Raw genomic sequence first — 14,047 nt, 5'->3', positions numbered from 1 at the left:
TCCTTCTCCAATGCATGAAAGTGAAGTTGCTTAGTCGTGCCCGACTCTTAGCGACCCCATGGACTGCAGCCTACCAGGCTCCTCCGTCCACGGGATTTTCTAGGCAAAAGTACTGGAGTAGGGTGCCATTGCAGGGTCAGTATGGCAGAAACCAACACAACATTGTAAAGCAATTTTCCTCTAATTAAAAAATAAATTAAAAAAGAGGAAATAAAAGAAACAGATGCTTATTGATTTATCAAATCATACTGAGAGATCAGCATGAAAATGGAAAATTTTCATGGAGATCTGGAAAATCAGTATGAATCCAATTCTTTTAAGCTTTAAACTATCAAAATTCTAACCAGGACTTATATCTCATAATTGTAAAGAATTTTAGAAGCTTCACCGAACTAAGTTACATTACTTGTTTACTATGGAAACAATCCAAAATAAGCTTTTTTTCTTAATAAGCATTTAATGTTTAAAAATTAAATTTTAACATTAAAATGCTTGAAAAATCTAACTTAAAATAACTGTTACAAAACTTTGAGCCTTTAGTCACTATCTTCCTGAAATGTATTTAAAACGTTTATAGCTATGTGAGAACAGAAGCAATGCTACCTTCCCCCTTATAATTTAGTGGGAAATTGGCAGCCATTCTTTTTCAGGGCACTAAACAAACGTTTGTCAAGTTCTATTCATCTTCTGTAGCTAAATATATTGACCCCCAAAGCGACAGTTGCTCAAACTGTTTTCTATTTTAGAAGATGCTTTCCGTCTCATCGCTTGGAATGAGAAAAGTGGTTATCTCAGAATTATTATTTTGTTATATTTTCAGCTAAAGGTGAGAACAAGATGGGGTTAAATGTGGATGAGTAGCAGGGTAACGAGCTAAACTGAGCTCACAGCTACAATCACACACACCTTGACAGAAGTGAAAGTGTAAAAAAGGTCTAATCTGAACGTTCCACCTGCAGGCGAGAAGTACATAATAGGGACCCCAAGGGAAACATAATATTGGAAGAGGGGGTCAGTGGATGTGCCCATGGGTACTGAAGAATCCACAAAAAGTACACCAAAACGGACCGTGGTCTACTTGGCATATCCGCACCGATGGACCTTGAACTAATCCGTAATTTCAGCTACTTCCAGCCTGAGAATCTGCCTTGAACAGTCAATAAATGTCTACCACTCGGCTGCGAACCTAACAAATTTCTAGGTCCTGAAACCCCACCCTGGCCATAAGTTCGCATCCTCCATGAAATGTAAAACTCAGCCACCTCCCGAGAGGCCGCCTTCCTGCCTACGGACACTGCCGAGCCAGATCGCGCGACCCTAGGGAGCAGCCTCATCTCTGGGGCCTGGTGATGACGTCACGCGGCCCCTTGCTAGCATCGCGAGACTCTCTTCTCCCTCCTCCAGTTCCCTGCCCTCCCAACCGTCAGCGCCCGCTGCCAGGCAGCGGCGGGGATGGCGAGCCGCGGAGCCAGGGTGGTGACGAGAGCAGCGGTCCCGCCATTGGACGAGGAAGCCTGAGGGACGGGCCAGCGTGGTGAACAAGCAGAGACCGAGGCTGCTGGCCCCGAGAGAGCGAGGGCCATGGAGGCCAGCATGCCGAAGCGGAAGGAGCCTGGCAAGTCTCTGCGCATCAAAGTCATCTCCATGGGCAACGCCGAAGTGGGAAAAGTGAGTATCGCGCTGGGAGGGGCGGGACCGCAGCGCGGCGGAGCGACGTGCCGATTGGCTGGGAGGGCGGCCACTCAACAGCCTGGTCGCCCGGCCTCCTCCCCGCCCCTGAGCAGGCCTGGGTCTCCTGAGGGATACGGCTCCACGAGGAAAAACTCTCCTGACCTTTTTGACCTTTGGGTTGCCCCCCTCCGACACCTAAGAAGGTGTCTCGAGTGGCCACTAACCGTTGACTATATCCCAAAGAGAGAGGAGGCCTAGGTCCTCATGTCAGATCGTATGCTTGGATAACATACCCAAGCGTTCTGGGTGACCCGTACAGGACTTTGAGGTGGAGAATAAAAGTTCAGTTACCCCAGCAGAGCTTGGGAGCTGATAACTTACTGGGCTGTGTGTGAGGATGGGGATTTGTAAAATTTACCCTGTAGATGTGGAGCCCAGAATCTACATTTCATTTGTAAGAGAGCGTAACTGATGCTGAAGTGATTCACAGGAGGTGCAGTGGATGTCAAGGAACTTGCATTATTTTGGTTTGTGTTTATCTCTGATAGTGTCACCACATGCATTATCGCAAAGAAGTCTTAGATCCACTGTCTTTTTCTATGGTGCTTCTGCTGCTGCTGCTGCTGCTGCCAAGTCGCTTCAGTCATATCCGACTCTGTGCGACCCCAGAGACGGCAGCCCACCAGGCTCCTCTGTCCCTGGGATTCTCCAGGCAAGAACACTGGAGTGGGTTGCCATTTCCTTCTCCAATGCATGAAAGTGAAAAGTGAAAGTGAAGTCGCTCAGTCCTGTCCGACTCCTAGCGACCCCATGGACTACAGCCTACCAGGCTCCTCCGTCCATGGGATTTTCCAGGCAAGAGTACTGAAGTGGGGTGCCATTGCCTTCTCCAATGGTGCTTCAACTGGCTATCAACTCTAAACTCTGCCATAGTATTGGGGGTAGGGAGGGCAGGAGGTGAACGGAGGTCTTTATCCCCACGTGAATTCTAAGACCGCCTCTTCTTCATCCAAATTGTCTCTTCAGGGTGAGTGGAAGCTGTTAGTTAAGAACCTTCCAAGGTCATCAAATCAGTGACTGAGACAGAATTAGAACCTGGGTCTTCACACTCCCATTGCAATGTTCTTTCCATCATTGTTGTTTAGTCGCCAAGACTCTTGCGACCCTGTGGACTGTAGCCCGCCAGGCTCCTCTGTCCGTGGGATTTCCAAGGCAAGCATACTAGATTGAGTTGCCATTTCCCTTTCCAGGGGATCTTCCTAACCCAGGGATCAAACCCGCATCTCCTGCATTGCCGGCAGATTCTTTACCACTGAGCAACCGGGAAGCCCCCCTTTCCAATCATTATTTGCTGTCAAAATCAACTCCTAGTAGGATCTACATGCCCAGAGAGCTGTTAATGGGAGTGTTTATGCCAAAGACCTGCACGTAATTGATGCTCAGTAAATGTTTATTAGTGTCTTTTCTTTCCATTTAGTATTATTTTGTATTGTTCATATATCTGTGTATATGTATGTAGTAACGTAGCTGAAGGTCGATGATTACTGAATGTAAACTATGTGCCAGGCATTGAAAAGAAAAGAAAGACCTCTAGAAGGTCATATACTAAATACTAAACACTAAACTGGCTAAGTGAGCATGCTCACTTTTAAAATTTTGCTATGCTTAATGATTCAACTTTATTTTTTTTTTTTTGATTCAACTTTAGAAATAGCTTAAAATGTCCAGTATCAACCACGTTCATGTAATACAGTTCTAGATTTATTAACCAATGCAGTTAGGGAGAAAGAAATAATGTACGAAATGCTGAAAAGGAGAAAGCAAAATTGCCATTATATGTTAATGATATGATTGTTTATCTGAAAACCCAAAGAGAATTAACTGAAAACCTATTAGAAACAACAAGACAAAATTAATATATAAAAACTTACAGCTTTACTGTATTAGAATTATAATTTTGGACTATATATTTGAAAAACTGTTTTAGTTTACAATAACGACCAAAATAAAGTGCCCAGGCTTAAACTGCAGAAGATATAGGTAGGTCCTAGGACCTATATAACAGAGAAAGCAATGGCACCCCACTCCAGTACCCTTGTCTGGAAAATCCATGGACGGAGGAGCCTGGTAGGCTGCAGTCCATGGGGTCGCTAAGAGTCGGAGACAACTGAGCGACTTCACTTTCACTTTTCACTTTCATGCATTGGAGAAGGAAATGGCAACCCATTCCAGTGTTCTTGCCTGGAGAATCCCAGGGACGGGGGAGCCTGGTGGGCTGCCGTCTATGGGGTCGTACAGAGTCAGACATGACTGAAGTGACGCAGCAGCAGCAGCAGCAGCAGCAAGACCTATATAAAGAAACATTTCTACAGAGACATGCAATTACTTAGACAAGTGGAAAGGTATGTGTCCTCTTAATTAGGATCACTCAATATTTTGGAGATATCAGTTCTTTAAAATAATCTACAAATGTCATTCAATTATAGTTAAAACATCAGTAGTTTTTTTCTTCAGAACATAATAAAAGGTACTAAAAGTCCTTATGAAAAATTAAATGTGAGACTAACCAAGAAAATTGAGGAGAAGAAATGAGAGGAAACTAACACTACCAGATATTAAAACATATTTTAAAGTTACTAAACTTTTCCTATTGATACTGGAAAGTAAATACAGAGACACTAGTGAAACAGACTAGAGTCCAGAAATAAACCAAAATGTATAAGGAAATTCAGTTTACAACAAAAATAGTTAAACTGGGAAATTAGGGGCCATTTAATAAATACTTTTGTTACAACTATTTACTATTTGGGGGTAGAGTGGATTCCTTCTGAATGCCTTTCTCAAAAATAATTTTTTCATAGATGAAATATTTAAGTGTAATTAAAAAATGTTTGCCTTAGTTATAAAAGTAAAACATACTCATTTTAAAGAATTTAGGAAATGTAGGAAGATATACAGATAAATAATTTTAGGTTAAAAAGACATGCCCTAGTAAATAATCCTTGGCTCAAAGGACAAATCAAAGCAAATGACAAAATAACTAGAAACCAATGAAAGGAGAGAATCCATGCCAAAATCTTCAGGGCAGATTGAAAGCAATCCTGAAAGAAAAATGAATTATCTAACTCATTTCTAAAAAGGAGACATTGGGAGGGAGGGGGGTTCAGGATGGGGAGTGCGGGTGTGCCTGTGGCAGATTCATCTCGATGTTTGGCAAAGCTAGTACAATATTGTGGAGTTTAAAAATAAAATAAAATTAAAAAAAAATAAAAAGGAGACATTAAAAACTAAAAGAACTTAGTAGTTGTACAACTTTGTGAATATGCTTGGAACCACTGAACTGTACACCTTAAAAGTATGAATATTATGGTATGGTATAACTGAATTTTCAAAAATAAAGAAACTTAAACTTAAGACAGAAGAAAAAGGGCCCTAAATATGAGAGAAAGAATTCCCTGGAAAGATTAATGAAAAAGAAAAATGCCTAAAATTTATTTTAAGAAAAATAGAGAAAGCAAAAAATTACAAGATTAGTGCTGAAAATCATATTCTGGAAGAAATTAAAAGAAAGATTAGAGAATACTATATATATTCAGTTCTTGGGATCATATTTCAAAATACAGAGAAAATGGAGGATTTCTTAGCAAAGTATAAATTACCAAAATTGACTCAAAAAGTAGAATACCCAAGTGACCATTCATACAAAAAAAAATTGGAAAAAGCAATTAAAAGATTTATTATCCTAAAAGGTATCAGGATCAGATGGCTTCATGAAAAGATTTATTTAAGCTTTAAATAACATATAATTTCAGTTATTTAAGTTATTCCAAGGCAAAGAAAAAGATGAACAGCACTCCAATTTATTTATATAAAGTCATGGTGACTTAAATAGCAAAACTTGATATAGTCTCAAAAAAGAAAAGTATATATACTATTTTCATATATGCATACAAATGCATAATTCCTAAATATCCATGAATAGAATTCAGCAGCATATCAGAAATTTCACTATTAGCAAGTAGGGTTTATTCCCGGAATGCAAACTTGGTTCAACATCAAGAAGTTAATCATCATAATTTGTTTATATTCTAAACCCATTTTTCTGTTAGGCAATGTATCTTTCTTACCAGTTTTTCTGGTTTGAGGATGTTAGAGTTATTAACTTTTTGCCAGCTGTATGAGTTACGAATATTTGCCCCAGTTATGTTCTTTTAATACTTGGTGTTTTGCCATACAATTGCTTTTATTATTATTTGTATATACTCAATTATGCCCATCTTTTTTAAAATTGAAATATAGTTGATGTACAATATTATGTTAGCTCCAGGTATGTTACACAGTGATTTGACATAAATGATCATCACAAGTCTAGCAACCAGCTGTCCTCATATGAAGTTACTGCAATAATATTATTGACTATATTCTTCATGCTGTATAATACATTCTAGTGGCTTACTTCTTTTAATAAGAGGTTTGTACCTCTTATTCCTGTTTACCTATTTCACTTCCCCATCCCCTACCCCTTCTGGCAACCACCCATTTGTTCTCTGTATCTATGAGTCTGTTTTTGTTTTGTTTGTTAGGTTCCACATATAAGTGAGATCATATGGCATTTGTCTTTCTTTGACTTATTTCACTTAGCATAATACCCTCTAAATTTCATTCATGTTTTCACAAATGATAGGGTTTCACTTTTAAAATGAAAAATAAAATTTTAAAATTTATTTTAAAAATAACAGTTAATAGTCCATTATGTGCATATATATATATATAAAATATATATTTATACCATATCTTCTTTATCCATTCATCTATGGGTGAACACTTAGGTTGCTTCCATATTTTAGCTATTGTAAATAATGCTGCAGTGAACATCAGGGTGCATGTATCTTTTTGAATTGGCGTTTTTGTTTGCTTCAGGTAAGTACCCAGAAGTGAAATTGCTGGATCATATGGTTGTCCTATTTTTATTTTTTTTGCCCAGCCTTCATACAATGTGTTCCATTGTGACTGCACCAGTTTACAATCCCACCAGTGTTGCACAAGGATCCCTTTTCTCCACATCCTAACACTTGTTATTGTCTTTTTGATACCAGTATAAGGGTGGTATCTTACCAGTTAAGATAACTGGTAAGATATACTGGTTACCATTCTTACCAGTATAAGGTGGTATCTCATTGTAGTTTTAATTTGCATTTCCCTTATGATTAGTGGTGTATTTTTATGTATGGTGTGAGAAAGTAGTTCAGTTGATTCTTTTACATATAGCTGTCTAGTTTTCCCAACACCATTTATTAAAAGTGGTGTGTTTTCCCATTGTATATTATTGCTTCTTTGTCATTGATTGACCATCTAACTGTAGATTTGTGTCTGGGCTGTCTGTTCTGCTCCATTGATCTATGTGTCTGTTTTTGTGTCAATATCCTACTGTTCTGATTACTGCCGTTTTGTACTATAGTTTGAAATCAGAGGGTATACCTCCTGCTTTGTTCTTTTTCAAGATGTTATAACTATGCTTTTCTGTTTGTTTTTTTTTTTTTTTTTTATGGTTTCTGGGTTTTCTGTCTTGGTTGAAAAGGTTTTCAGATGTTCTACATATATTGTGCATTTTCTTCTGAAATTTTTATTGTTTTATTCTGAAATACTTAAATCACAAATTCACCTGTAATTTTTTTTGCATATAGGTAAGTTAAGGGCCTAACTTAATTTTTTTTCCCTGATGGATAGTCAGTGTACCAGTAACATTACACTAAATAAATTATTTTTCCCATTGACTTTAAATATCACTTTTGTCACTTTTAAAATTTTCATGTATAATGGGATCTATTTCTGAGCTCTCTGTTCTTTTCTACTAATCTACTTGTCTATTCTTATGCCAATATAAGACCCTCTCAATTGGTTTCAAACTATATTTTAATACCTGTCAATGCAAATTCTCACCTCTTTCTACTGCCCTGTATTTTATATTTCAATTAGTTCTTCTCAGATAGCTGTTCTTTCATATGAATTTTAGGATAATTCTATCACCTGCCTCCTGAGAAATCTGTATGCAGGTCAAGAAGCAACAGAACTGGACATGGAACAACAGACTGGTTCCAAATTGGGAATGGAGTACGTCAAGGCTGTATATTGTCACACTGTTTATTTAACTTATAGGCAGAGTATATCATGCAAAATGTCAGGCTGGATGAAGCACAAGCTGGAATCAAGATTGCAGGGAGAAATATCAATAACCTCAGATATGCAGATGACACCACCCTAATGGCAGAAAGTGAAGAGAAACTAAAGAGCCTGTTGATGAAAGTGAAAGAGGAGAGTGAAAGAGCTGGTTTAAAACTCAACATTCAACAACTAAGATCATGGTCCCATCACTTCATGCTAAATAGATGGGAAAACAATGGAAACAGTGACAGACTTTCTTTTCTTGGGTTTCAAAATCACTGCAGATGGTGACTGCAGCTGTGAAATTAAAAGACACTTGCTCTTGGGAAGAAAAGCTATGACCAGCCTAGACAGCATATTAAAAAGCAGAGACATTACTTTGCTGACAAAGGTCTGTCTAGTCAAAGCTATGGTTTTTCCAGTAGTCATGTATGGGTGTGACAGTTGGACCATAAAGAAAGCTGAGCACCAAAGAATTGATGCTTTTGAACTGTGGTGTTATAGGCTCTTGAGAGTCCCTTGGACTGCAAGGAGATCAAACCAGTCAATCCTGAAGGAAATCAGTCCTGAATATCCATTGGGAGGACTGATGATGAATCTGAAGCTCTAATCCTTTAGCCACCTGATGCAAAGAACTGACTCATTGGAAAAGACCCTGATGCTGGGAAAGATTGAAGGCAGGAGGTGAAGGGGACAACAGAGGATGAGTTGGTTAGATGGCATCACCAAAGTGATGGACATGAGTTTAAGCAAGCTGTGGGAGCTGGTGATGGACAGTGAGGCCTGGCGTGCTGCAGTCCATGGTATCACAAAGAGTTGGACACAACTGAGCAACTGAACTGAAATTAGGAAGGAAAAAAAGATTCAAACCTTAAGATTTTAATTGAAACTGCTTTTAAAAAGAAAAGTGCCTAAGAATCTACTTAAGAGGAATAGAGAATGCAAAAAACTCTCTCTATATTTATGTTATTTAACTTAGCTTGTAAGATCCTAAGGCCCAGAAACCCTGTTTCTTTATAGGGAGTGGTTATTCATACTATTAATTAAATGTGTATCTCTTTAAATACTTAGGACTAGTGTTTAAATTGTCTACTGGAGTTAAAGGACTTGCAGGTCCCTTAATCTTATGAATAATTTAGAGAAAGGCTGTATTTATTTTTCTAGGATAGTGTGAGAGAAAACATTTGAAAAGTGCTTTCAAGCTATAAAGTGTTTTTTAAAGTGTAGCTTCTTAGCAGTAGTTATTCCAAAAAAGTTTTTCCTTCAGTTCCCAGTGAGCTTATTAAGTACTTTTTAAAGCAGCTGTCCTATTTAATTTAGATTGAGGTTCATCAGGAAAGTGAGCAGAATAAGCTTCATCACCCGTGCATCAAGTAAATTATGTTTCATGAGTGCTAAGGATTGCTGTTAATGTACAAATCATTTTAAATTGCTTTTTCATTGGTACTGAGCTAATCCCTCAGATGTGAAGATACAAGATAAAAGTAAAATACCGGTGCTTGCCTTCAAGTAGTTTACTGTCTAGCTGAAGAGATAAAATTATGTGCAGGCAGAAGATAACAAGGCAGTGAATGATAAAAACATTGTATATATATTTATATATACATCTATATATGTATGTAGTTTATGTTGGAGAAGTTTAGATGTAGGCAAGATCTCTTATAACCAGAGTGCTTACGGATAAGTAAGATTTGGAAAGAAGGGAGAAAGCTCATTCCAAATTGGAAGGAAAGTAATGACAAGAGTCAGGAAGTCAGGCCTGGAGTTTGGCAGAAATGGAGGATTTATATTAAAAGAGTTTAGACAGAAGACAGATTAGGGTCAGATTATGGAGGGTCTTGAATAATGGACAGAGGAGTTTGGATGTTGAACTCTTGGCAGTGAGAAGCTGCTGAAGATTTTTAGTTAGAGAAGTGAAATAATGTTAGCGGTATGCAGTGTTGGTTGAAATTGGGAGGGAAAGGAGGCATAAAGACCAATAAAGAATTTCCTGTAGTTGTGCAGAAGTAGATAATGAAGACCTAACTAAACTGGTATCAATGGGAATTAGAACGAAGAGAAAGATTGAAGAAACAGTGAAAAGAAGATTTAGAAAGACTCAGAGTCAGATATGACTTTAATAATTTAATCCTCTGTAATTGGGAAAATGGTATTATTAACGGAAACAGATGTCAGCAGGATGAGCTGTTTGCTGTTTTTATGTATAAGATTAGTTCATATTTGGACACGTGGAATTTGTAGAATAGTTGGACATCTAAGTAGAAATTAGTCTAGTAGATATTTGGAGATGTGGATCTGGTCTGGGGAGGGAGGTTGAGGTAGGTATTTTGGTGTTATTATTAAAAGTATGTTGGTGTTATTCTTGAGTAGAAGAGGTCTTCAAAAGAAGAGAGAATAAGGATTGAGCACTAAATTGAAAACATACCCATATTTGGTATTAAGGAAAGAATTTTGAAATAATTTTTCTTTAAAAACTTCACCTTTAGTACTTGTTTCAGTTATTTTATAATTTTGGCTTTTGAAAAAGATTTGTCTCATAGGGGTAGATGAAGAAACCATAATGAAGAAATGTGCTTATTTTTTATGGGTTCCCAGAGTGTCTTTACTAAAAGCTTTTATTTTTACCTTTTTAGAGCTGTATTATAAAGCGATACTGTGAGAAGAGATTTGTGTCTAAATACCTTGCAACAATTGGAATTGACTATGGAGTCACAAAGTGAGTACATATATTGTTTCCTTGGGCTTGCAAATCTCATAGAAATTCAGAACCCCTCTAAACTGATCTGTCTTGAAATAGAGATTCTGAAGATAAATTGGTTCAGAGAGGAATGAGACCTTTACAGACAGCAGTGAGCATGTCATTCGTTCATCATGGAGCACGTTCTGTTCACCAGGCCTTCTAAGTGGGATGTAGGGATTGGTGATGGGCAAGTCAGCACAAGGCCTGACTGGCAGACGTGGCTCTTCAGGAAACATGTGTCTATGTAAGCAGGTCCTATTAGCAGGTGTGTTTTTAGAGAATTTTGAAATATTCACTCCAAGAATTTTAAATATTATGTGAAAATTTTTCTATCAGAGAGCTTCCTTTTAGTGATATTTTTATAGCCTTTTGAAATCTAGCAAAAATGATCTGGGAAGAGTGAAATTAAGTATCAGTGGGGATTTATTTGGAGGTGGATTGAAGACGGGTTGAGCTTGGGGAGACAGAGTCACATTTGGAGGAAAGCACACCATGGAAGAGTAGAATGGAGGTAGATAGCTTGTCTCCAGAGAGGGAAGTTCAAGTGGTCAGTATTCTGACCCCAGCCCGCCCCTCCCTTCTCTCTCATTACATTCTTTGACAAACTTTACTCTCCACGCACACTGAATTCGTGCAGTCATACTTTTCTCTCTCAGTGCCATCCTTCATTCTGTCCGCCTGAAATGTGCTCTCCCCTCGTCTCTCCACCTGTCAATCTTCTCAAGCTGTGAAATATACATGTTCCCATGAAACATTCTGAACATCCCCTTTACCGATCAGGACTCATTTTAATTGAAAATGACAGTTGTATTAAAATTCTCTGCTATTCATAGGTGTTAGCATAAATTATCTTGTCTTATTATTTGTATGTGTTTAATGTCTCCTGCTAGATTATGAGCTCCATGTCGAGAGGCTATTAGAATAAATAATCTCCACGTGCCTGGTACCATGCTAGTACACAGTCCATACTCAATCAATAATTATTGTTAGGTAAGATAGATGCACCTAAAGAGGAAGTTTGCAACATTAGAATATGAGGGCGGCATTCAAGAAGGTAGACTAAAGTGGTGAGGGGTATCTATACTTCAGGGCACAGGATTTCACTGATAAGGTAGTATATCCTGTTTAAGGCAGTTTTGTTTTGAGTCCATATTAGTAGCTAATTTATTTATCTAAGAAGTGAGAGTTATCATGTTATGCCATAGAGCTGTGGTTTATTCAATAGACTATAGTCATCTCAATATCTGAGGAATATTGGTTCCAAGACCCCTTGTGGATATCAAAACCTGCCGATGTTCAAATCCCTTATATATGATAGTGTAGTACTTACTATACACATTCTCTCAATACTTCAAATTTTCTCTATATAACTATAATACATAATAGAATGTAAATACAATGTTAATGCTATGTAAATAGTTGCCACTTTGCAGCAAATTCAAATTTTGCTTTTTGAAATTTTAAGGTTTTGTGTTTTTTTTCCCCTGAATATTTTTGGTCCAAGTTCAGTTGAATCTATGGATACAGAACTTGCAGATACAGAGTGTTGCAGATATGGAGTGTTGATTATGTTCTGTTTCTGGTTGAAATTTTTTTTTTTTTTTTTTTTTGTCCTTTGGTGAGGAAGAGGATATGGTTGACAGAAACCTAACTCAAGTCAAAAAAAAAAAGGAGAGAATAAAAAGGCTATTGATCAATTCACATAATCCAATCATGAGGATATAGCTGGGTCTCAGAGATCCCTGGAACTAGGGAGGGATTTCACAACATGTTTCTCTCTACCGTTTGGCTCCCTCTCCACAGCTGCCAGTATCTCTCAGGCTTTCCAAAACTAATCTCAAATTTTAAAATCCCAGGGAAGGTTTTGATTGTCCAGGTGGTGACAGGCGCCTTTCCCCAGTTCTGTTAGCTGTGGCCAGCAGAGTGGCATCAAAAAAGAAGATGGAAGAACCCATTTAAACCACAGTTGGCAGGAGGAGGGGAGGTACTCTTTGAGCAGTCAAAACAATTGAAGCCCACTCCATCCTTCAAATCACAGTATGCTTAAGAACTATTTGCAGAGTCTGTAAAAATGAAGATTCCCAAGCTTCATCCAGTAAGATTCTGATTTACTGGGGCTGAGGTGGGGCACAGGACTCTACAATATAAACACTCTCCCCCTCTTTCCATAATTATGATTCAAGTGGTCTTCAGGACACAGTTTAGGAAAGCACTGGCTTGAGGTAATGAATTACCATTTTTCTTAAGGTAATATCCTCTGTCAGACTTCTGAAGTAAACTGCCCTGTTTTGAGTTCCAATTTGTAAACAATTTATGTTACTTCCTGATTTTATAAACTTCAGTTCCATCCCTTCTCAGCTGCTATGTGACAGAACTTTCTAATAGGAGTTGTTATATAAGATCTTCTCCAGATGCTCTCAAACTCTTAAATATTTTGTTTTGTTTTGCTGTTCTCACATCCTTTTATGAGACAGATCCTGAATTCACAGTTGTTAAAATGAAAGGAAATGTGCATCTTAGGACTGATGAAATATGGCAGAGAATTCAGGACTGAAGAAATCACGATGAGATGAGTAGTGGTTAGTCTGATTTAAATATACAAGTGATATAAAACAACTGCAGGAATTATGGTTTCAGAATAGAAAGTGCATGTTATAAACTTGGACAGGGAATTATAATCATGAACAAAGCAGGAGGTAATATAGAAACAATGAGAGCAGGTGCTATTTCCTTGTAGTCCACAGAGGGAGTCCTACCAATGCTGTCTGAAGCATGTTACTTAAAAAACAGAACTCTAATCTGTTGATTTATTGTTAATAATCTCTATTCTTAACCTTAGAGGAATTTTTTAGGAAATGCTATTTCTGTAATGAATAACATTTATATTTAAAACTCAGTAATTCCCCCCAGTTTACTTCAGTTTCTTTTTCTTTCTTTTGTTAAATTCAGTGAAAAGTAAAATTTTCTTTTATTTTAAATTAATATAATCCCAATTTTATAAAAATATTGATGTTTATCATTCTTATCTATATATAAAAAAGAAGTCTACAGTGATGCTCATCTGTGTTAATGAAGGTTTTTTTTCTGGGTGGTAGGCTTTGGGGTTACTTTTAAGCTTTCATCTTTGTACTTTTCTTTAGTGTTTGAGTTATTTATAATGTTTCATTGATTCATTTTCCAGTAGTGATTTTTCTCTAGAAAATAAAAGGACTAGGAGCAAGAATGCTCTGATGTTAGCAGTAGTTAATTCTAATGTGAATGGTTGTTATTTCCCTTTTCTTTTCTCTACTTCCAAATTTCTGAAAAAGATTGACTGTTATCCTTGCTCAAATGAAGATCATAAGAAAATTGAACAAACATCATTAAAACAGTAATACAACTTTGTACTATTTATTTGTACCATTTATTGTACTGCATGGTAACAAGCACAACCAGTAGTAATTAAGATGTCATACTAAGTGAAGTAAAGCATTT

General features: G+C 37.4%; 1 protein-coding gene across 2 annotated transcripts in view; it reads left to right on the top strand.

Moving 5' to 3' along the window:
• Positions 1-1,397: 1,397 nt before the first annotated feature.
• The window catches only part of DNAJC27 (DnaJ heat shock protein family (Hsp40) member C27), a 42,259-nt gene continuing 29,609 nt past the window's right edge, over positions 1,398-14,047 (top strand). For both annotated transcript variants that reach the window (XR_011466014.1, XM_005895679.2), the window contains exons 1-2: positions 1,398-1,668; positions 10,467-10,549. Coding sequence is in view for 1 of the 2 variants with exons in the window: in XM_005895679.2 (XP_005895741.2) it covers positions 1,582-1,668; positions 10,467-10,549 (170 nt within the window). In the remaining variant the exon portion in view is untranslated. The remainder of the gene's footprint in view (positions 1,669-10,466; positions 10,550-14,047) is intronic.

The sequence above is a fragment of the Bos mutus genome, chromosome 11, assembly GCF_027580195.1.
Source record: "Bos mutus isolate GX-2022 chromosome 11, NWIPB_WYAK_1.1, whole genome shotgun sequence".
Taxonomy (NCBI): domain Eukaryota; kingdom Metazoa; phylum Chordata; class Mammalia; order Artiodactyla; family Bovidae; genus Bos; species Bos mutus.
Note: the sequence above shows the minus strand (reverse complement) of the source record. Positions and strands in the feature narration are given on the sequence as shown.